A 20,638-nucleotide genomic window follows, 5' to 3' on the forward strand; every position below is an offset into this window, starting at 1 on the left:
GGCAGGGCTCACACTACCATTGAATTCTGTTATGAATGTGTCCTTTTGAGAAATAAAAAAAAAAAAAGTGGACAACTATCATAACAGACATTAATGGACACTAACTGATGTTAAAGGGATCCTATCTTTCAAACACTTTTTTTCTGAGTAACACGTCGGAATAGCCTTAAGAAAGGCCATTCTTCTCCTACCTTTAGATGTCTTCTCAGCACCGCCGTTCGGTAGAAAACCTGGTTTTCTTCTGTATGCAAATGAGTTCTCTTACAGCACTAGGGGAGGGGGCCCAGCGCTCAAACAGCACTGGGGGCATCCCCAATGCTGCGAGAGAACTCTCTAGAACCACCTCCATCTTCTTCAGGAACAGCCTCTTCACACATCTTCTTCCGGAGCGGGCGGTCAAACTTCTAGGCTTCAGGCTTAGGGCAGAGCCGACTGCGTATGCCCACAGTATTGTAAGCGGCTATTTTCTCATGGCCTGTGCGCATGCGCAGTCTGCTCTGACCCAGGCCTAGAAGTCTGAAACCTAAGCCAGAAGAAGAGGATGAAGCCTTGCAAACAATCTATGTTGCCATGATCTTTTTAGAAAGAATAGGGTTTCTGGCAACTCTAATTGTCATAACGAATAGTTAACATGCTAACTGTGGCATTTATTATTATTATTTATTATTATTTATTTATATAGCACCATTAATTCCATGGTGCTTTACATTTGGGGGTTACATACAATACACAAAATACACAGGTAGATATAATACTAACAGTGACCAACGGGCACAGTGGAGTAGAGGGCCCTGCCCGCGAATGCTTACAATCTATCATTTAGATTATTATATGTAGCTTTTATGTTTTTGCAATTTCTATAGGCATTACATTGTCTAATTTTGGGGTGAACAATTGTTTCTCTAAATTCATTGATGATGTCTTTCCTCCTTGGTATTAGTTAACATGCGCCAGAATGCTACTGACCTGCAACCTGCAAAACTTCTGCTTTTATAGAGGTGGTCACACTCGCTGTTGATGAATGAATCAAGCGCATTTGGTTAGCAGCACCTGGCTCCTGCTTTCCTTTTATATTTCTAAGAAAGCAGTAAGGGTGTACTTAATTTTTCTCACACTGCTTCTGCATTTTGAGTTAGTTAAATAACGGCACTGTAATTTGTCTCTACCTCATTTTTAAAACCTTCTGAAGAATAGATATTTTTTTATTATACCCCGATACATAAACCCATAGAATTTAAAGAGGGGGTACTTTGCCTTTATTATGAGTCACACATATGTGCCGTCTATGTCACTCATTACAACATAAAACCATATTTGTTGCAGACATTTCTGTCCCATTCAGTCCATCGGGGCTTGCAGAAATCCGTACTTGCTGCCAAACAACCGTATTCCAATTGAAAGGGGCAGTCACAGAAATGTATGACTATAACATAAGAGCTAGGCTTAATAGTTCACTTGTATATTGCTACATAATTTATTTTTTGCAAACTGAAACCAACAGCAGAATTCTATTTGAGCCAGGCTACATGAAACATGCTCTAGAAATAATTATCATTATCATCCACCTTCTTGAACAGATAAGATTTCTAAATAACCTGCTACCAAGTTCCTTTTCTACTAGTGATTCAGAATAGGAAGACTTGGTCAGCAAGGATTTCCCAATCTAAATGCTAATATTTCTTATCCACAAGGGCAGCAAGTATTGAGCGGCTCATCCCATTCATGATTTGTGTGAACGGAAATGCCACAGGCGGTATCTACAATCTCTAGAGACAAAACAGAGTAGGAAGCATTGCAATTTGAGCATCACCGAGTGGGCAGCATTATACAATACAGTTGTTACAGAAGATCGTCAGCAATAATATTTACATAATCTTTAAAGTCAGTAACGTAGTACAAATGTGTGAGCACTTGCCATTCAGTAATATAAAAGTCATCTTACCTCTACAAAAGAAAAAATATATATCCTTGTACCGTGTTAGCCAGTGGATATGAAATGAAAGAAATTTTCTGAGAGAAGTCCTCAGTAGTTGATACCTTTTTTTAGTGGCTAACTCAAAAAGTTTTTTGATGACATATCAAGCTTTCGGGACTACTATAAAGGTCCCTTCATCAGGATGGTATAACACAATGTCTGAAGGTAGGCATATATATACAGAGAAATGGAGTGTTAGATGCAAAATAGATGGAAAACAGAACATAAACAGTTTTAAAAAAAACACATATATATCAGTTCGCAGGAAAGTTCTCTGGGTTTATGGCTTCTTTGATCAGTGACGTGGTGTCTAGTGGTTATAAAAGGCCATAAAACCCTGGGCCCTGTTTAAACCTTGTTGGAGAATGCAAAGGGTCGTCATAAGTTTAAATTCCCATATGAGGCGATCTTATACATCATTTGTACAGCGTCAAGAGCAAAATCCAAATGGGGATTGAAACAGATTGGAACAACATTGAAGAAAACTCAAGGAGAATGTTGCAACAATACTACGAGAAACTGCGGACATCTCTAATTCACAGTAAACAAAAGAAACTCCACAGACTGAGACTTGCTGCAGGAGTCTATAAGAATACACACAGAGCAAAAGCTATACCTAACAAACGGGACCATCACTCACACTCAGATTTGGAAACACCGAACTGTGTGATCAATCTCTCTACTTATGAACCCACTGAAGCAGAATTTGGGGTACTCTCCAGGGGACTCTCATTTTGTCCGTCAAAAACCGTGGACAAAATAGAACTGTGCAGTGACATGGAGGATTTTTTCAGGAGACTGCGCCTGAGGGAATATTTTCATGACACGGATGACACAGAGGGAACCCAATCTACTCATACAGAGGGTCCAACCTTTGTAAAAAAGGAGACATCTGATTGGACTCCTCCCAATGGACGCAATATCCATCTTGATAATTACATAGACTGTTTTAGACACATGGTCAAATCAACTATACTGGATACAAATAAAGCACTGCCATCTAACATCAGTGCCCAGGAAAGAAGAGCCATAAAATCTCTGAGAAATAATAACGACATCATCATTAAACCAGCGGACAAGGGGGGTGCTATAGTCATGATGAACACATCAGACTACATACAGGAAGCACACAGACAACTGACTGACACACACTACTACTCCAAGTTGGATTCAGACCCCACAGTGGAATACTCCAAAAAACTAAAAACGGTGATCTCCGGTCTATCTGATGGAGCCAAAGGCCTAAGCAGCCTCATACCAGCAAGTCCAAGGACAGGGACTTTTTATATGCTTCCAAAACTGCACAAACCTGGGAACCCAGGGAGACCGATCATCTCATGTGTTGGGACTCTTACTGAACAGATCTCTGGATGGGTGGAGGGCATCCTCAAACCTTTAGTGAAAGATACAGCCAGCTACCTACAGGATACTACAGACCTATTAAATAAACTATCTAATATAGGTCCCCTTCCAGATGGAACCATCCTGGCCACCATGGATGTAGAATCCTTGTACTCCAACATCCCACACCAGGATGGTGTAAACGCCTGCCAGTTTTTCATGGAAAGACAAGGTATGAATGCTGAAGCTGTGGTGAAACTCACAAAATTCATCCTCACCCACAATTACTTCTCTTTTGGTGACTGCATCTACCTACAGCAGACTGGCACCACAATGGGGAGCAGAATGGCGCCACAGTACGCTAATCTCTTCATGGCCAAGCTTGAGAGTGACTTCCTATCCACCTGCACCACCAGGCCTCTGGCCTACTACCGTTTCATTGACGATATCCTAATCATTTGGACTGGGTCTGAACAACAGCTGAAAACCTTCCATGAACAATTCAACCAGTTCCATCCCACCATCAACCTGACGCTCAATCACTCCTTCTCAGAAATAAACTTCCTAGACACAGTCATCAAGATACAGGACAACAAAATTGAGACATCACTGTATCGGAAGCCGATTGACTGCCCTACCTACCTAAGATGGGATAGCTTTCATCCGAAACACATAAAGAAATCCATTGTCTACAGCCAAGCCATCAGATACCATCGCATATGTTCAGACCCGGTGGACAGAGACAAGCACATTGGGGGCCTCAAAAACACATTCTTGAGGCAGGGCTACCATCCAAGAACAATTGATAACCAAATCACCAGGGCCACCAGAACACCAAGATCAGAGTTATTAAAATACAATACCAAACAGGAGAACACTCGGGTGCCCCTGGTTGTCACATATAACCCCCACCTGGAGACGCTGAGAGGAATTACACGCAAATTACATCCACTACTGCAAAAAGACAACCATCTAAAATCCATATTTCCAGAACCCCCTCTCCTGTGTTACAGACAGCCACCAAACCTCAGGAATATGATTATTAGCAGCTCACTGTCACCTCCAACTAACAAAGGAACATTTCCATGTGGACAGAAGAGGTGCAAAACCTGCCCGCACATACTGACTACGGACAAAATAAAGATCCCGAACTCTGATCGACACTACAAGATCCCAGGTAACTTCACCTGCAGCACACCTAATGTAGTGTATTTGATATTGTGTACTAAGTGTCCTAAGAGCCTGTATGTAGGTGAGACAGGACAGTCACTTAGGATGAGGATGAACTCACACAGACATACGATTAGAGAGCAAAGAATGGACCTCCCGGTGCCAAAACACTTCTGTAATCAAAATCATAATATGACCCAGGATATGAAGATCCTGGTACTAAGGGGGAATTTCAGAGACAGAAAAGATCGCCTCATATGGGAATTTAAACTTATGACGACCCTTTGCATTCTCCAACAAGGTTTAAACAGGGCCCAGGGTTTTATGGCCTTTTATAACCACTAGACACCAGTCACTGATCAAAGAAGCCATAAACCCAGAGAACTTTCCTGCGAACTGATATATATGTGTTTTTTTTTTTTTTTTTTTAAAAACTGTTTATGTTCTGTTTTCCATCTATTTTGCATCTAACACTCCATTTCTCTGTATATATATGCCTACCTTCAGACATTGTGTTATACCATCCTGATGAAGGGACCTTTATAGTATTCCCGAAAGCTCGATATGTCATCAAAAAACTTTTTGAGTTAGCCATAAAAAAAAGGTATCAACTACTGAGGACTTCTCTCAGAAAATTTCTTTCATTTCCTTACCTCTACAGGCATGAATTGTATAACACACAGACATATATACATATACATATATATATATATATATATATATATATATATATATATATATATATATATATATACACATACACATACACACACACACACAGGACACATTTTCATATTTCTTTGCGTTTTTGGAGGGCTATAACTTTTTGTTTTTCTTTAGTTTATTCAAATAATTAAAAAGTTAAAAAGGTTTAAAAGGTTAAAAGGTGCAGGCACTAATTTTGGGCATTAGCGACGGGTCTCTGCTGTATAAAACAACAGAGACCCGGCGGCTATGGCGGCTGCTGGGCTCCCGAGTGGCCACCATATTTAAACACCCGACATCTGCTGTACTATTATGGCAGATGTCGGGAAAGGGTTAAATATGTTAAAGGTATAGAAAGGTTCAGTAGAAAAAAATTTTTTTTAATGAAAAATACATCCGAAATTAGTTGGAGGGATGAACAGTAGCAAGGTAAGGAAATATTTTTTCACTGAAAGAGTAGTTGAGGTTTGGAACAAACTTCCAGCTGATGTAGTTGGGAAATCTACAGTAAGTGAATTTAAAAATGCCTGGGATAAACACAGGTCTATCCTTAGATATAAAAGAAATAATATAAGGGAAGACTAAATGGACTATGCGGTTGTTTGCTATATCTTCTATATTTATATTGACTATATAGGGGTATTGCTTACTGTTTCCCAAACCTGCCACAAAGAGCTGGTTTTGCACTGTTACGCTAGGTTCACATTAGCCTTCAGGTGAGTGAAAGCACACAGATCCCATGGGCTATAATGGGGTCAGTGTGCTTGCCGCCAGATCTTTGCAGGGAACATGTGGAGAGGAAAGTATTTCACAATCTACTTTCCTGTCCGCATGATTCATGCAGGCAGCGCACGGCAAGCACACGGACCCCATTATAGTCTATGGGGTCCGTGTGCTTTTAATGCACACCGCTTGCAGATGCGTTCGGTATTCTGTTCCCATGCGGACTCCCCGAACGAAATACTGAACGCAGAGGTGAATGAAGGGTAAGATGTAAGACAAACCAGTATTTCTCTGTAGACAGATTGAATACCTTCATCAGTGCAGAGTAGAGCACTGGTTTGGCTTGTGAGAAGCTGGTGGTGTCTGGTTTTGCTTATATCCCAGTGACATCCCAAGAACTGGTTACTGGTCCCAACCAAACCAGTGCTTTACTTGACAGAGATGAAGAGCAATTAGCCTGAAACAGCAGACTGCTGGGAAAGGATATTTGTTCAGGACTGCTGCAAGCCTGGCCATAGTATTCTCAGAAGCTATTACATCATGGATTGTCCCAGTGGCGGATCCAGGGTTTGCGGGGCCCTGGGCAATTGACTTTGGCGGGGCCCTACTTACCAGGGGGTCTCGCACTTCTAACCCGTACCTCCCAACTTTTGAAGACTAGAAAGAGGGAATAAAACGTGCGGCGCGTGCAGCGGCAAATTAGGCCCTGCCCACTTTTATGTTGCCTCCTCCCATTCTTGTTCATTTTTCACGTGATTCCACACAGTATAATCCTCCTACAGTCACCCGTAAATTATATGTCCCCCCTCCATCTCCCCCCCATTTTCATATACACCCTTCATCTACCTCTAGTTTCATGTCCCCCCCCCTCTTTCTCTGTCCCCAGTTTCATGCCATTCTCCCCCTTCATCTGCCCAGTTTCATGTCCCCCCGTCTCTGCCCCAGTGTCATGCCGTTCTCCCCCCTTCATCTGCTCCAGTGTCATGCCGTTCTCCCCCCTTCATCTGCCCCAATGTCATGCCATTCTCCCCCCCCCTTCATCTGCCCCAGTATCATGCCGTTCTCCCCCCTTCATCTGCCCCAGTATCATGCCGTTCTCCCCCCTTCATCTGCCCCAGTGTCATGCCATTCTCCCCCCCCTTCATTTGCCCCAGTGTCATGCCGTTCTCCCCCCCTTCATTTGCCCCAGTGTCATGCCGTTCTCCCCCCCTTCATTTGCCCCAGTGTCATGCTGTTCTCTCCCCCCCTCCATCTGCCCCAGTGTCATGTCGTTATCCCTCCGTTCATCTGCCCCAGCGTCATACTGTTCTCTCCCCCTTCATCTGCCGTAGTGTCATGCCGTTCTCCCCCCCCCTCCCTCATCTGCCCCCAGTTTCATGGACCCCCTGCATTATTTTCCACCTAATTGTTTAACACACACACAAAAAAAAAAACAAAAAAAAAAAAACACTCACCTTCTCTCGCTCCCCCGCAGCTCTCTCACTCATACACATATTGTAGACACGATGTGACATCTTCACATCGCGGCTACAAATGCCGGAGCTCAGCGTTAAAGTAGGAGCTGAGCTGTGACAGCTCCTGCTTTAAATGCCTATGTATTCAGTTGAGTTGAAATCGGGACATGCCGACCGGGACCGTTTTGTTTGCGATTGCCCGGCTCTGGATCCGCCCCTGAATTGCCCAGAGATCTACCTCCCTCCTCTCCCCTTCCCATTTTAAAAAAAGCTTAGGGTGTGTGATTCCGCTTCCACACATCACTTGACTGTGGTTTTGTTTATTGATGCATTTAGGGGTTGTTTTTTTTATTAGAATGCTGGTAGCAGTGTATGTTGTGTTTTTATGCTACATCATACGTTCAAGAAAAAACAAGAATTAGTTAACTTTGATTGTTTTTCTTTTAGCCCCAAAATGTTAATTGACCAATGTTCTAAATATTCACACACATTCTGTTACTGTCTGCCTGGTTTATCATTAATTAGTCTGCAGCGACAGCTATAACTGACAGCAAATATGCCGCAGGGTGGTATTTGTGCTTCAGAAGGCATGAAATTCATTGAATTGGCTGTGTTTTAGCTTTCAGCACTATGCTAAAATTAAGAGAGTTAGAAAAGCCAGACATTATTTATCCCAACTTCTATGTGTTCTCCAAACTGCCAACAGAAAAGAAAGAAAACAAAATGTGACAGGTTACAATCACAAGCAAAGAGGAACTAAAACATTAAAAGGGGTTGTCTAGGATAAAACTATCTTCCAGCTAGGACCTTTCATACCGCCCTCATACTTTCTAAATAACCATCTACCAAAAATACTTATTTAGCTTTTGCGCCGGGAAGGAGGGAAAAGGGGGGTGGGTCATGTGACCACCCCAGGCATATTTTTCTAGGGTCCAGCCATATTATGAGGACATTTTTATTTGCTCTTCTGGGCATAGGACATCACATGCACAATCCATATTATACTGTGCAAGGGCCACTTTGGATCATACACTGTCTACCAATATGTATTTGGACATCTGTGGTAGAATAGAAAAACAACATTTATTCATATTCAATAGTTGGTAAAACTCAGCAGATACTTCCTTACGGATGGTATTGATCAACACAATACTGCCTGATGAAACTCCTGGCGTATGTAAGCTATCGGTTGGGTGCGGTTTTCCTGGCCAGCACTCGTCGGTCTATCTCCCAGTTTCAGGGGTCTGCCGACTTGGGGCACATTCCGACAATCACTGTTCACCTTCCACTTCATAATCACATAGGCCACTGTCGATTTTAAGTAATTCAGTTCACTTGCTATGTCAATTAAAGGGGCTCTATCACTGGACTTTCGCTATTTTAGATAAACATATGCCTGAATAGCCTTTAAAAAGGCTATTCAGGTCTTGCTAATAGTTTGTTAAACCCACCCCCCGTTTTAACAAATTACCTTTTAAACATATATGTAAATGAGCCCTCCGTGCACCTTGGGCGTTCCCATGCACCCCTCACATCATACTCTGTTCACGCCCTCCTCTCTTGGTTCTTCTATGCAAGTCCCTCCCTCTGCTTTCTTTTCACTGCCTCCAACTGTCTCTTCCCTACTTCCGGAAAAGGACCTATGATGACGTCACTACTGCTCTGTGATTGGCTTGTCCCTGTGATTACATCACTACAAGGTCCTTTGTCGTCTTCTAAGTAGTGATCTATACAGAGCAGGGGCTGCAGCTCCCTGTGTCTATCATAGATCTCCTTGTGCACAGTAGATCTATACTAAGATAGACACAGGGAGCTACAGCCACTGCTCTGCATAGATCATTACTGAAGGGTATAGTGGGTGGGTCAGCTAGGGAATCAGGAAAGGGAGGAGTTAGTGAGAAAGGGAGGGGGAGTGAGTCAGCTCTAAGTGCAGCTCAAGGAATCATGGGAATTGTAGGAAAGGCACAGAGCAGGAAGATGCCACAGTAAACAAATGCAGAGGAAACCAGGAGGTCCCATAGAACCCATAAATCACTTAAAACACTGCTAAAGGCATTTGGTGCACTTATTAGCCTATTAACAGCACTAACAGACCTTTTTTGAAAATTCATTTTTGACCAGAAAACCCCTTTAATCTTTGATGTGTAATTCCAATGATGCAGGAATGGTCAATCCCAGTCAGACTTTGAGGGAACATGTTACCATTTTTTTTAAATTAGAATTTTAGAATAAACTATTTTTTTTATTATTATTATTATTATTATTATTATTATTTTTTATAGGACTATCTATATAAAAAATATTCCAGCCAAACCAGTCACAAGAGCAGGATCAATAGGCTAACACTTCTGCAGTTCATACCTCAGCTTTATACATGTACACTTTCACAGAGTAAACACAAGGTGTGGGATTTAATGCAAGCTCTATTACACTGCTTGAAGCATGGACAGTCATCACAAACTGTATAGGGATGAATGATTCATTCAACCCAAATACAGCACTGAAGCTCTGCAACAACCCAGTGGACAATAATCGGAAACAAAGACTCCTGAAGAATAGATGTTCCTGATCATTGCGGCTGGGTTGGTCTATATAAAAGTCTTAATTTATATTTCTCCTGTAAATTAAGACCTTATTCACACAGCAAATCTGAATAGCCTCCATGTACTGATGTACAGACTTTATGCATGAAGCTCAAATCATTCTTCATTTGCTATTAAGCACACTAGCAGTTTTACGATCTCTACAGACATGTAAAGAAACGTGTGTATCTCCTCTATTGCTGTCCTCAGGGAGCTTATTGCTTCTCTTTAATGTTTTAGTTACAACATTGCAAAGGAAATAAAAAATAAAGTTAGTGGTTAATATTTACTAAGACTGCTGCTCTACAAAGTAAATGTAGACTAAAGAATGTTTCCTCTTCTCATTGATGACCAAATTTACAAGTATCTACTGGAGAAAAGACTTTAGATTCCTGCTGTACACTGTATAATAAATGTGCAGGGTTGCATACAGTACATTATTATTAAATTCAAGATAGACACTGGCTTGAAAAAGCAATCGCTGTTCTACCAGAGTTTTGATGTGTTATAGTGAAAGGTCAGAGGTTTTGATCAATTGATGTATTTTAATCAATGGTGTTCAGGTGCTGAAAAATTCTGTACCTATATGTTTTAAGAAGGAACATAACTCTCCTTCTATTTGTGTAGGAAGGCACTTGGCTAACACCTCACAAGATAGTGTATGATTACCATGGGGACTAACCACACCTCCAAAAAATAGCTTCATCAGGTGCAGCCTGGCTTCCCTTGTACTACACCTCTTCAAGGTCCTATACCAATGAATTTGCTACATACTACACCACCCATTGCTCTCGTTGTTTAACCTCCTATACCTGATGATGGAATTTCTCGAAACCTTGCTGTGAATACTGCAATGTCGTTGGCCATGCTAAAGTGTCATGTTTGCTGGAATACTGTTCTACTGGAATAAAATATTTACCCACATGCAGAGAATACTTGGAGTGTCGCCCCCAAATCCTTTTACTTTACTATATGTTTTAAAATACTTGGCTGCAACTCAACTTGCAACTGCAAGCTGGATGAAGACATAGGCTCTGGAACCCCTCAGACACCCTTATACAACTGTCAAAATCAGAAATATATTTTTTTTGTTCATCCCACCTCCCAAAAGGAGCAGAAACATAATGAAAAAGTCATATTGTAACATCTTTGCCCATTCATGCCTCTGCTCCATCCTCCAGTTGCATGCTTCAGCGCAGGAAGCGTGTCCATTTATGATATTCTGCTCCTTTTGTTTTAGAACTGCTGAGTATTCATTGCAGTGAGTCACTCTAGCCAGTGCTTGAGCTCCTCTGGTTACTAAGGAGTTAACACTAGAGTTAACACTAAAGTATACTTTGTGATTGACATCCTCACTTTCCAATTAAGGTTAGGGTAGGTTCTTGTTACCCTTTATATAGTTTCTCAGCCCTCTCTTGGTTGCTTGCTATTGCTTCTCTGAGTATGCTAGCTATTTACTTTTAGCTGTTTATTTACTTTTCTGACCTTGGCTTTTTCCCCTTTTGACTTTTCTTCCGGTGCTGATTCGGTGCTGCACTGCCTGATTGGTTCTGACTCTTGGCTCTATTGATTACCGGTGTGTTTGTTTGTCTTGTCTGAAATTTTGTTTATACAATTGTATTATAGGAAGGGACTGTTGCCCCACTGTCTTCTACTGCCCAGGGTAGTTGAGGCAAGTAGGTAGGGACTGGGGCTTGGTCGAGCATTAGGACTCACTGTCTCAATCATTCCCTCCCTCCCAGGTTTCAAGAGCAGCAACTGGGGAATTACTTAACTGGCAATTCCCTAACACATACATATCTGGATCTTCAGGGCAAGAAAACTATGTCAGGTTACCTGTCTTCAATAGACAACTATATAAACTGTAACTTGCTATTTCAAATGAAATACCAATAATAAAATTTCTTTTTATTCGTTTGAAAACTAAAGTAAAAAGAAATCATGTCACAATGTAGCCAACTGTCCAATGAATGACATCTGATTGCATAAATGCTTAGCACAGTTGTCTTTTTGTGCTGGCAATGAAAGCATTACTTTATAATGAGTACTGACAAAGCCGGATTTATTTAATGGGAAAACCATCATAATGTCATATGAAGTGAATGCGTAAACATCCCACATTATGTTACTGGTACAGTAATAACAATTTAGCCTGCATTCATATGCTGCAACATTCTCAGGGAAGTCAACTAGACCTTCCAAATAAAAAACTGCACACACAGAATGCATCACTTGGAAAGAACTTGAAAGTCTTCAGTAGTTGATACCCTCCCCACTCCCTCCTAAAATTCTATTCCTAGTGTCCTGTTGTACATAAATATGTAGCCTTCAGAAATAGTTATTAGATATACCTGAAGAAGAAGCCGAGAGCTTCGAAATGTTGTAATCTACCATCATTATTAGTTAGCCATTTAAAAAGGTATCACCTACTGAAGACTTTCAAGTTTTATGTTTTTTTAAATTTCCTATCCACTGGCTAACATGGTACAAAAACAAACATTTTCCTTATACCACTTGGAAAGAAGAATTTAAATTTTATGGAAAGTGACATTTTTGTCTCCTACTTCAATATTCATACTTATACTTTTGAAATGTAGGCAAATATATTCCCATACATTTGTATACATCCAGTATCACCTAACAAATATTAAAACATAAAAACCATCTAATTTAACATATTCTTTGTAGTTTTTCGATTGTTTCATAAAGTTCAATAGTCTAGGATTTCAGTACTGTAACAAGGTATGAATATGCTAGGTATATGCTGAATGAATTCACTTTACATCTCTCCACAAAAGAATATATGTCGACAATAATATACAACCTGTATTTGGCATATTGATAGAGTACCAATGCATCTATCTGTTATATTGAAATAATAATGTTGTGCAGCAAATAGTACAATGCATTGAGAGATTACATAAGTACATACATGGACAATGGGATTTGAGTTGTAATGGGTGATATTACCTAGTACTTATATGCAGTATTGTAGATAAAGTGCAGAGTAAACCATCTAACACTGGCTTAAGGTATCTTATTATTGAGGGTATTTACCCTCTTTATTCTCAATCATGCGCAATATGTAACAAATCAGCACACTGTGACGGCATTACATCATGCTTGTATATAAAAGAAGGTTTATAGAACATTATACATGCTACAATCCCCTGAGGAAACCCAAATGCGGGCGATATGTGCGGAGCGAAGGTAACAGGTCCAGACATAGGTAGGAACTTCACTTAGTTTGATTTACTTAGTTGCTCTTCTTACCTTGCTTTCTGTATAGCTTTTTTACTACATTACATGGTATCTAACAAATTGCCACTTATCTGACTATTTGTTATATAGTATATGTGATATTCCATAGTTTTAGCTGCATTTTTAGTAGCAGTACTTTCATTGAATTGAATTATCATTATCTGTGTATATATTGAAGTACCTGGAGGAGGTATATGTTCACTTTTCTCTATTGACAATTGGAACACAGTTATATACCTTTATATTACAGCACTATGCAGTACATATAATATGTTGGTCACATTTGTATTTTTTATCAAGTTATTTCTTTTGCTTTTCTTTACAGGCCATATAGCATATATTTTATAAAGACAGCATTTGGGATAGTAAAACAGACATTCTCTATATTATAAAAATGAGTTTCTATCTGTCTGTCTATTTGTTCTTTATGCGCGACCAAATGACCGTGTGTCAAATTTAGTGAAGATTGGTCCAGATACTTCTGGTGTCGGAGATGGTTTAAGCCTCAACTCGCTCGGACATACTGTTCCGGAGATACCAGTATTCCCAAAATAATGACCCCCATTAGCCAATACAAAGCTTCAAGTCTTTCACTCATATTAGAAATGCAATACACACGGTCACTCCACATGCACAATCCAACACTAATATCCAAACAGAGATACACACATAAGAGGATTAGATATGTAGCTCAGCACACAGTACCACACGCCGGAGGATAAGCTACACATCTCTGCATACAGGACACACGCCGGAGGATTAGATACGTGCGTCTGCACACAGTTCTACACGTCAGAGGATTAAATACACATCTCACCAAACAGTACCACAAACCAAAGGATTAGATACGGGCCTCAACACACCGGAGGATTAGATATGCGGCTCAGCACACAGTACCACACGCCGGAGGATTAGATATGTGCCTCACCACACAGTACCACATGCCCGAGGATACGCACCTCAGCACACAGTATCACACACCAGAGGATTAGATACATGCATCACCACACAGTACCACACATCAGAGCTTTACTCCAGGTTTCCATAGAAACCCAGCCATTTTTCTTCACTGCTTTATGTCAGCTTTAAAAGGGGCAGGGCGCTGTGTATGACATGGTTACACAAGGTCACATTCATACAGCTTTACTCCAGATATCCATAACAACTGATACTATGATACTGAGATACACATGATCACATGACGCATATGGACACACAAACGACATACAAAATACACCAGTGCAAAACTGGGCAATTCTTATGGGGCCACAACACAAACAAAAATTGAAATATACCCGTGCGAAGCTGGGCCCTTCTGCTAGACACACACATATATATATATATATATATATATATATAATTTATATATATATTATAAAAATGAATTGTTGTGTTAGGTAATTGCTAGGACAGCAATTCCCCAGTAACTGTTTGAACCCTGGGACGGGACAAAAGAGACAGTGAGCCCTAAGCTGAAGCCCCCAACTGACCCTTCCTATTGCCAGGCCCTATCCTACGTAATAGGCGGCAACCACGAAGACAGTCCCTTCCTGTATAGGTGAGACACAAAACGCAGACAAGACGGACAACAAAAAAGAGAGGTCAGCTAGCCAAGGGTCAGTAACAGTGGAGCGATGCAGTGCCAAATCGGACTCAAAAGAATAGTCAGTGAGGAAAGCCAAAGGTCAAGGATAAGAAAGCAAGCAAAATAGTGACAGTATGGAGCGAGTATGCACAAGGCAATAGCAAGCATAGGTGTGAATGAGAGCCAAGGTTAAATAGGGAGGAAGAACCCATCCATGGAGTTGACAGGAAGGCAGCTGTCAATCACAGGGCAAGACCAGATTAACCATTAGAGGAGCAGAGATAAACAAGGGCAGAAGACGGGTGTGGCACAAATACAATCACAGCAGTAGAGCCGTGTTCACACAGTGCGACCAAAAACTTCGCAGAGACCCGAACAGGCAGAGATGTTACATCTTGTTTGTCTTTCTGTATGTATGTTCTTTATGTGCGACCAAATGACTAGACCGATCACCAAATTTGGCACATGGATACTTCAGGTGTCCGGGGAGGTTTAAGGTGAGACCCCAACTCACTCGGACGTACTGTTCCGGAGATACAGCTTTCCAAAAACCATGACCCCCCCCAATTAGCCAATAAAAACCTCCAAGTCTTTCACTCAAGTTATAACTGCCATACCCATGTTCACTCCACACGTACAATCCAACACTGATATCCAAACTGAGATACACGCATCAGAGGATTAGATACACAGGTTAGCACCCAGTATTAAACGCCAGAGGATTAGATACGCGCGTCTGCACACAGTTCCACACGCCAGAGGATTAAATATGCGTGTCTGTACACATTTCCACACTCAGGAGAATTAGATACGTGCATCTGCACACAGTTCCATATGCCTGAGGATTAGATACACGCGTCTGCACACTGTTCCACACGCCTGAGGATTAGATATGCACGTCTGCACACAGTTCCACAAGTCGAAGGATTAAATACATGCATCTGCACACAGTTCCACATGCCAGAGGATTAGATACGCGCCTCTGCACAGTTCTACATGCCAGAGGATTAGATACACATGTCTGTACAAAGTACCACATGCCAGAGGATTAGATACATGCGTCTGCACACAGTACCATACGCTGGAGAATTAGATACACAGGTCAGCATACAGTATCACATGGCAGAGGATTAGATACACGCGTTTGCACACAGTTCCACATGCCAGAGGATTTGATACATGAGTCTGCACAGTTCCACATGCCAGAGGATTAGATACGCGCGTCTGCACAAAGTACCACACACCAGAGGATTAGATACACAAGTCAGCACACAGTATCACACGCCAGGGGATTAGATACACGCGTCTGTGCACGGTACCACATGCTGGAGGATTAGATACACAAGTCAGCACACAGTACCACAAGCCAAAAGATTAGATATGCATGTATGCACACAGTACCAAGCGCCAGAGAATTAGATACACGCGTCTTCACACAATTCCACACACCGAAGGATTAGATATGCGCCACTGCACACAATACCATATGCATTAGGATTGGATACGCGCCACTGCACAATAACACACACCGGAGGATTAGATATGCACCACTGCACACAATATCACACGCCGGAGGATTAGATACACGGCTCTGCACAGAGAGAGAACCACATATTAGAATTTTACTCCAGGTTTCCATAGTTTTTCTCTGATATCCAAACTGAGATATACATGATGCTTATGGACACACACACAAACAAAAAATTAAATATATCCATGCAAAGACGGGTCCTCCTGCTAGTGTGTGTGTGTATATATATATATATATATATATATATATATATATATATACACACACACACACATATATATGAGTTCCTGTCTGCCTGTCTATCTGTATGACCAAACGACTGGACCGATCTTCACCAAATTTGGCATACAAGTACATCAGGTGTTCGGGAAGGTTTAAGACTGGGTCTCAGCTATCTAGGACGTACAGTTCCTGAGATACAGTATTCCAAAAAAATGACTTGCATTAGCCACTAGCCTGCAAGTCTTTCACTCATATTTCAACTGCCATACACATGGTCACATGTTCCTTATCAGCCAACAGAAGCTCACAGGTGCATAGTCTACACATGCACACAGCTTTACTCCAGGTTTCCAAAACAACCCATCCATTTTTCTTCACTATAGTAGGTCAGCTTTAAAGGGGCAGGGAGCTGTGGATAATACGGTTACACAAGGTCACATACACATAGCTTTACTTCAGGTTTCCATAACAACCAATCGCAAGTTTTTCACACATATTTGAGATACACATGATTACATGGCGATTATAGACCAGTGGAAACTCGCAGGTTCTTCAGTCTTGACATACACGCAACTGTACACCAGGTTTCCATAGCAACCAAGCTATTTATCAGCTGTATTGGTCAACAGCAGTTCGCAGGTCCTTAAATAATCAGTCGTATGATGTCTATCAGTCAATATAATTTCACATTTCATTTAACAGGTTTCCATAACAACACAGCCATAAATAGACTGTAACTAAACTGAACTGCCAAACTGGATGTCAGCATTCTTATAAGTTGAAAGGTATTTAAACTACTCATGCCTCCAAAAAGGAAAACTGCATTTGGACGCAAACTTCTGTAGTAAAACGCATGGTTGCTGCTCGAGCTAATGAGAATTCTCTGAGGACCCAAACCCGTCTCCAATCTGACAAGGTATGTCACAGACAACAGTGACCTGCTGAAACCTGACCAGTGGAAAACTGGCCAATTCTTATGGGGCCTCTACATAAACAAAAAAATTTAAACATACCCGTGCAAAGCCGGGTTCTTTTGCTAGTATATATTTTCCTGTATTTTTTTTATACTAACTATACTTTATAGACCTTCAGATATTTAATATAAAAAATACATCCTACCCATGAAAGGCTTTAATGTTTTTAAATGTTTTTAACTTTGTGTGTTAAATAAAAACTTGTTATAATTTTGAAATTTTGAGGGTTACTACTTGCCTACTTAAGGGTTACTACAGTGGAATTTGGCACGGATTTTGGTTCTTCCCCAATTCTGCAACACACTTTTGACAATGGGGCACAGATCAAAGTAGGACCCTGAAAAAACAGACATCATGCTCAATCTTGCTGCAGAGTTCATGGCTTGAGTCATGCCGCTGATTACACACATTCATCTGAGCCAAATCAGCGGGTGAAAGCCATGCCAGAAAGCCAAAGCAGGCGAAAATGGAAGAGAAATTTGAAGCAGAATTCACCTTAAATTCCTCTTCAATTACCACTGTGTAAACATACCTTTATGGATCAAATTGAGTTAAGATTCTAACTCCTGTGAAAATGACTTCCCTGCTCAGTGGCGATTTCTCCAGCTTCCTCACATCGTTCCCCAACTCCTCAGGCTATGACGGACCGCTTTATCTAGTGAAATCAGTTACCTTCTGCAAGTGCTGCTTCTATGGGGTAATTGATGGAACTCTTAACCCCATCCCCTTACCCCTTCCTTTCTCCCACGCCTCTCTCCCCATTCTTTCTTCTCCTTTTTTCTTGCCCTCCCTCTTCTCCTTTTTCTCTGACCCTGTCTATGCATTTGCCTCATTGAAGCTGTCACTACGGATATATCATTCCATGTCCACACTTGTTTGCGCTGTTTACTGGCTCCTACCTCTGTGGAGTCTGTTTTTGTACTGTTTGTTTTGTTTGCTTATACTTTATAAATAAAAAAAGAAATAAAAAAAAAGAAAACAAAATAATTATGCCAGTATGCAAGGAATCAAAGAAAATTTATGAAAAAGTAACAATCAAGCTAAGCTTATAATATATACTTTGAAAGTACTGAATTGAGTTTCATATCTTAAGTTAAATTATGAACAAAATGCAAGTTTTTGAAAAATAACTACTATATAGCACAACATATTCTAATCATACCAGTCTCAATAGAATTATGCCAAAATAGAAACTGAATAACTGAAGTATGTTCTAAGGGGACATAAGAAGCTTATCAGTGTATTCTTTGCACTGAAAAAGCTTACTTACTAAGGCCTAGTTCACACAGGGACAGAATAGCGTATTTTGGTCCTGATTTTGACGCGAGGAGCCGCCTCAAAATCGGGACCAAAACATGCTTGCCGCGGCCCAGTCGCTGCTCCCCGCTCTGGAGTAGGCTCAAAATGAATGGGCCTAGTCCAGGGGGTGCTGCCGTGAGGTGGATGCTGCGGCTCAATGAGCCATGGAATCTGCCTGAAGAAAGGGCAGCTCGCTCCTTTTTTCCGGAGTGGCAATATGCCGCTCACGGAAAAGAGATCGCTAGTATTCTCCTTAGACCACCATTGTGAGGGGGTGGATTATGACGTGGATTCCGCGCCATAATCCGGCCCCTCTGTGCCCGTGTGAATGAGCTCTTATATATATGTAAGTCCCATGTTGCCCCATTCCTATTTTCCAGAGTGCTGCAGGGGTCGGATGTCTCTGCTCAGCCTCTCCTGCTTTTTGTACTATCACTGATTCCGCTCTACTTCTATTGCTTGTACATATAATATAACTGTGACTGAAACTTGGAGCGTGAACAGGGCAAGCAGACAAATTAGACTTCTGGTTCCACACTACACAATACAAAAATAAAAAATTGACAATAGGGGATGTGCATATATAGTAAGCGCAAACTAGTGCACAAAATATACTGGCAAGCTCTATTTTTCCTGCATAACCCATGTAAGCACTTCTCCATTTTAGTATGCTTTCACGTTACAAATCACATTTTCTAGAAACCTTAGAAATCACACAGCTAAACTGCATTAAAAAAAACACAGACAAACCACGTGCAGTTTTGCTACACTTTACTTATACCAGAATCATATTTTATACAGAACCATGAAAGAGAGCTTACCACAAAAAGAGATGATATGGCTGCTGTCTTCATGTACAAATTTCCTTGTAACTGCTTCTTCCATAATTTGTTTGACCTATAAAAGACAAAAATAAAAAGTTAAAAAAGAAACTGAGACATGAAGATAACATGAATAGACACACTGGGGCAGATTTATTATGCCTTGTACAATTCATAAAAACTCAGCATTTAGAGCAAAAAAAAAAAAAGCAACTCTACTGTTGCTACTTCCCTGAAAAAGAGTGGACAGGTGACAGAGCCATTGGCCCCACTAAAGTTTTATCATTTACGCCAGAAATCTGGTGTAAAATATATTAAAAGCACACCAGCGTCATTAACGCACCCTCCGCCCACTCCAAGATTATAGTGTTAATAACAACAGTCTTTGTAACTTCGTCCCACTGAATTGAATGCAGAATGCCGTGTGAATAAGGCCCTGTTCACATCATCAACCGGCTTTCCGTTTGTGGAGTCCGTTTGGGGACTCCCGGATAGAAACCTATACGCATTAAAAAGCCGTTACCTAGGAAATCACACAGGCCCCATAGACTATAATGAGGTCCGTTTGGTTTCCACATGAAACCGGAGAGAAAAGTCCTGCCAGTAGCACCCTGCGGATTCTCCAAACACTAACCCGAAAGAAGACCTTAGATTTCCTTTTTTTTCTTAAGTCAGCAAAATTTACTTTAGTATTTATCAAACAACTTCTTTCTCTTCTTTCGCTTTCCTTTTGCAAAGGAATTTTTAATGGCAATCAATGCATGACGATTGTTACACAGAAAAAAATTATAATAATTAAATATAGTTAAAAAAATGCAATACAAAATTTTGGCTTTTCCAAAGTGTTTTGTATAAAAGTAATTATACTGCTTTATACTGTAGATACAAAGTTATCTATCTAGAAGCTTCCCACAACACAGATGCCTTCACAGCCACACTTGACCTTGGCCCCTTTGCACATCACCATATGACACTAGGTTCACCCTTGCGTTCAG

The 20,638-nt window shown here is 40.9% G+C and overlaps 1 protein-coding gene across 1 annotated transcript in view; it reads right to left on the bottom strand.

The window, feature by feature from the left end:
* Positions 1–20,638, bottom strand: part of SGSM1 (small G protein signaling modulator 1) — a 132,151-nt gene that overhangs the window by 72,375 nt on the left and 39,138 nt on the right. Inside the window, exon 3 of the mRNA XM_075276576.1 lies at positions 19,644–19,719. Within this exon, the coding sequence (XP_075132677.1) occupies positions 19,644–19,719 (76 nt within the window). The remainder of the gene's footprint in view (positions 1–19,643; positions 19,720–20,638) is intronic.

This window comes from Leptodactylus fuscus, chromosome 1 (genome assembly GCF_031893055.1).
Source record: "Leptodactylus fuscus isolate aLepFus1 chromosome 1, aLepFus1.hap2, whole genome shotgun sequence".
NCBI lineage: Eukaryota > Metazoa > Chordata > Amphibia > Anura > Leptodactylidae > Leptodactylus > Leptodactylus fuscus.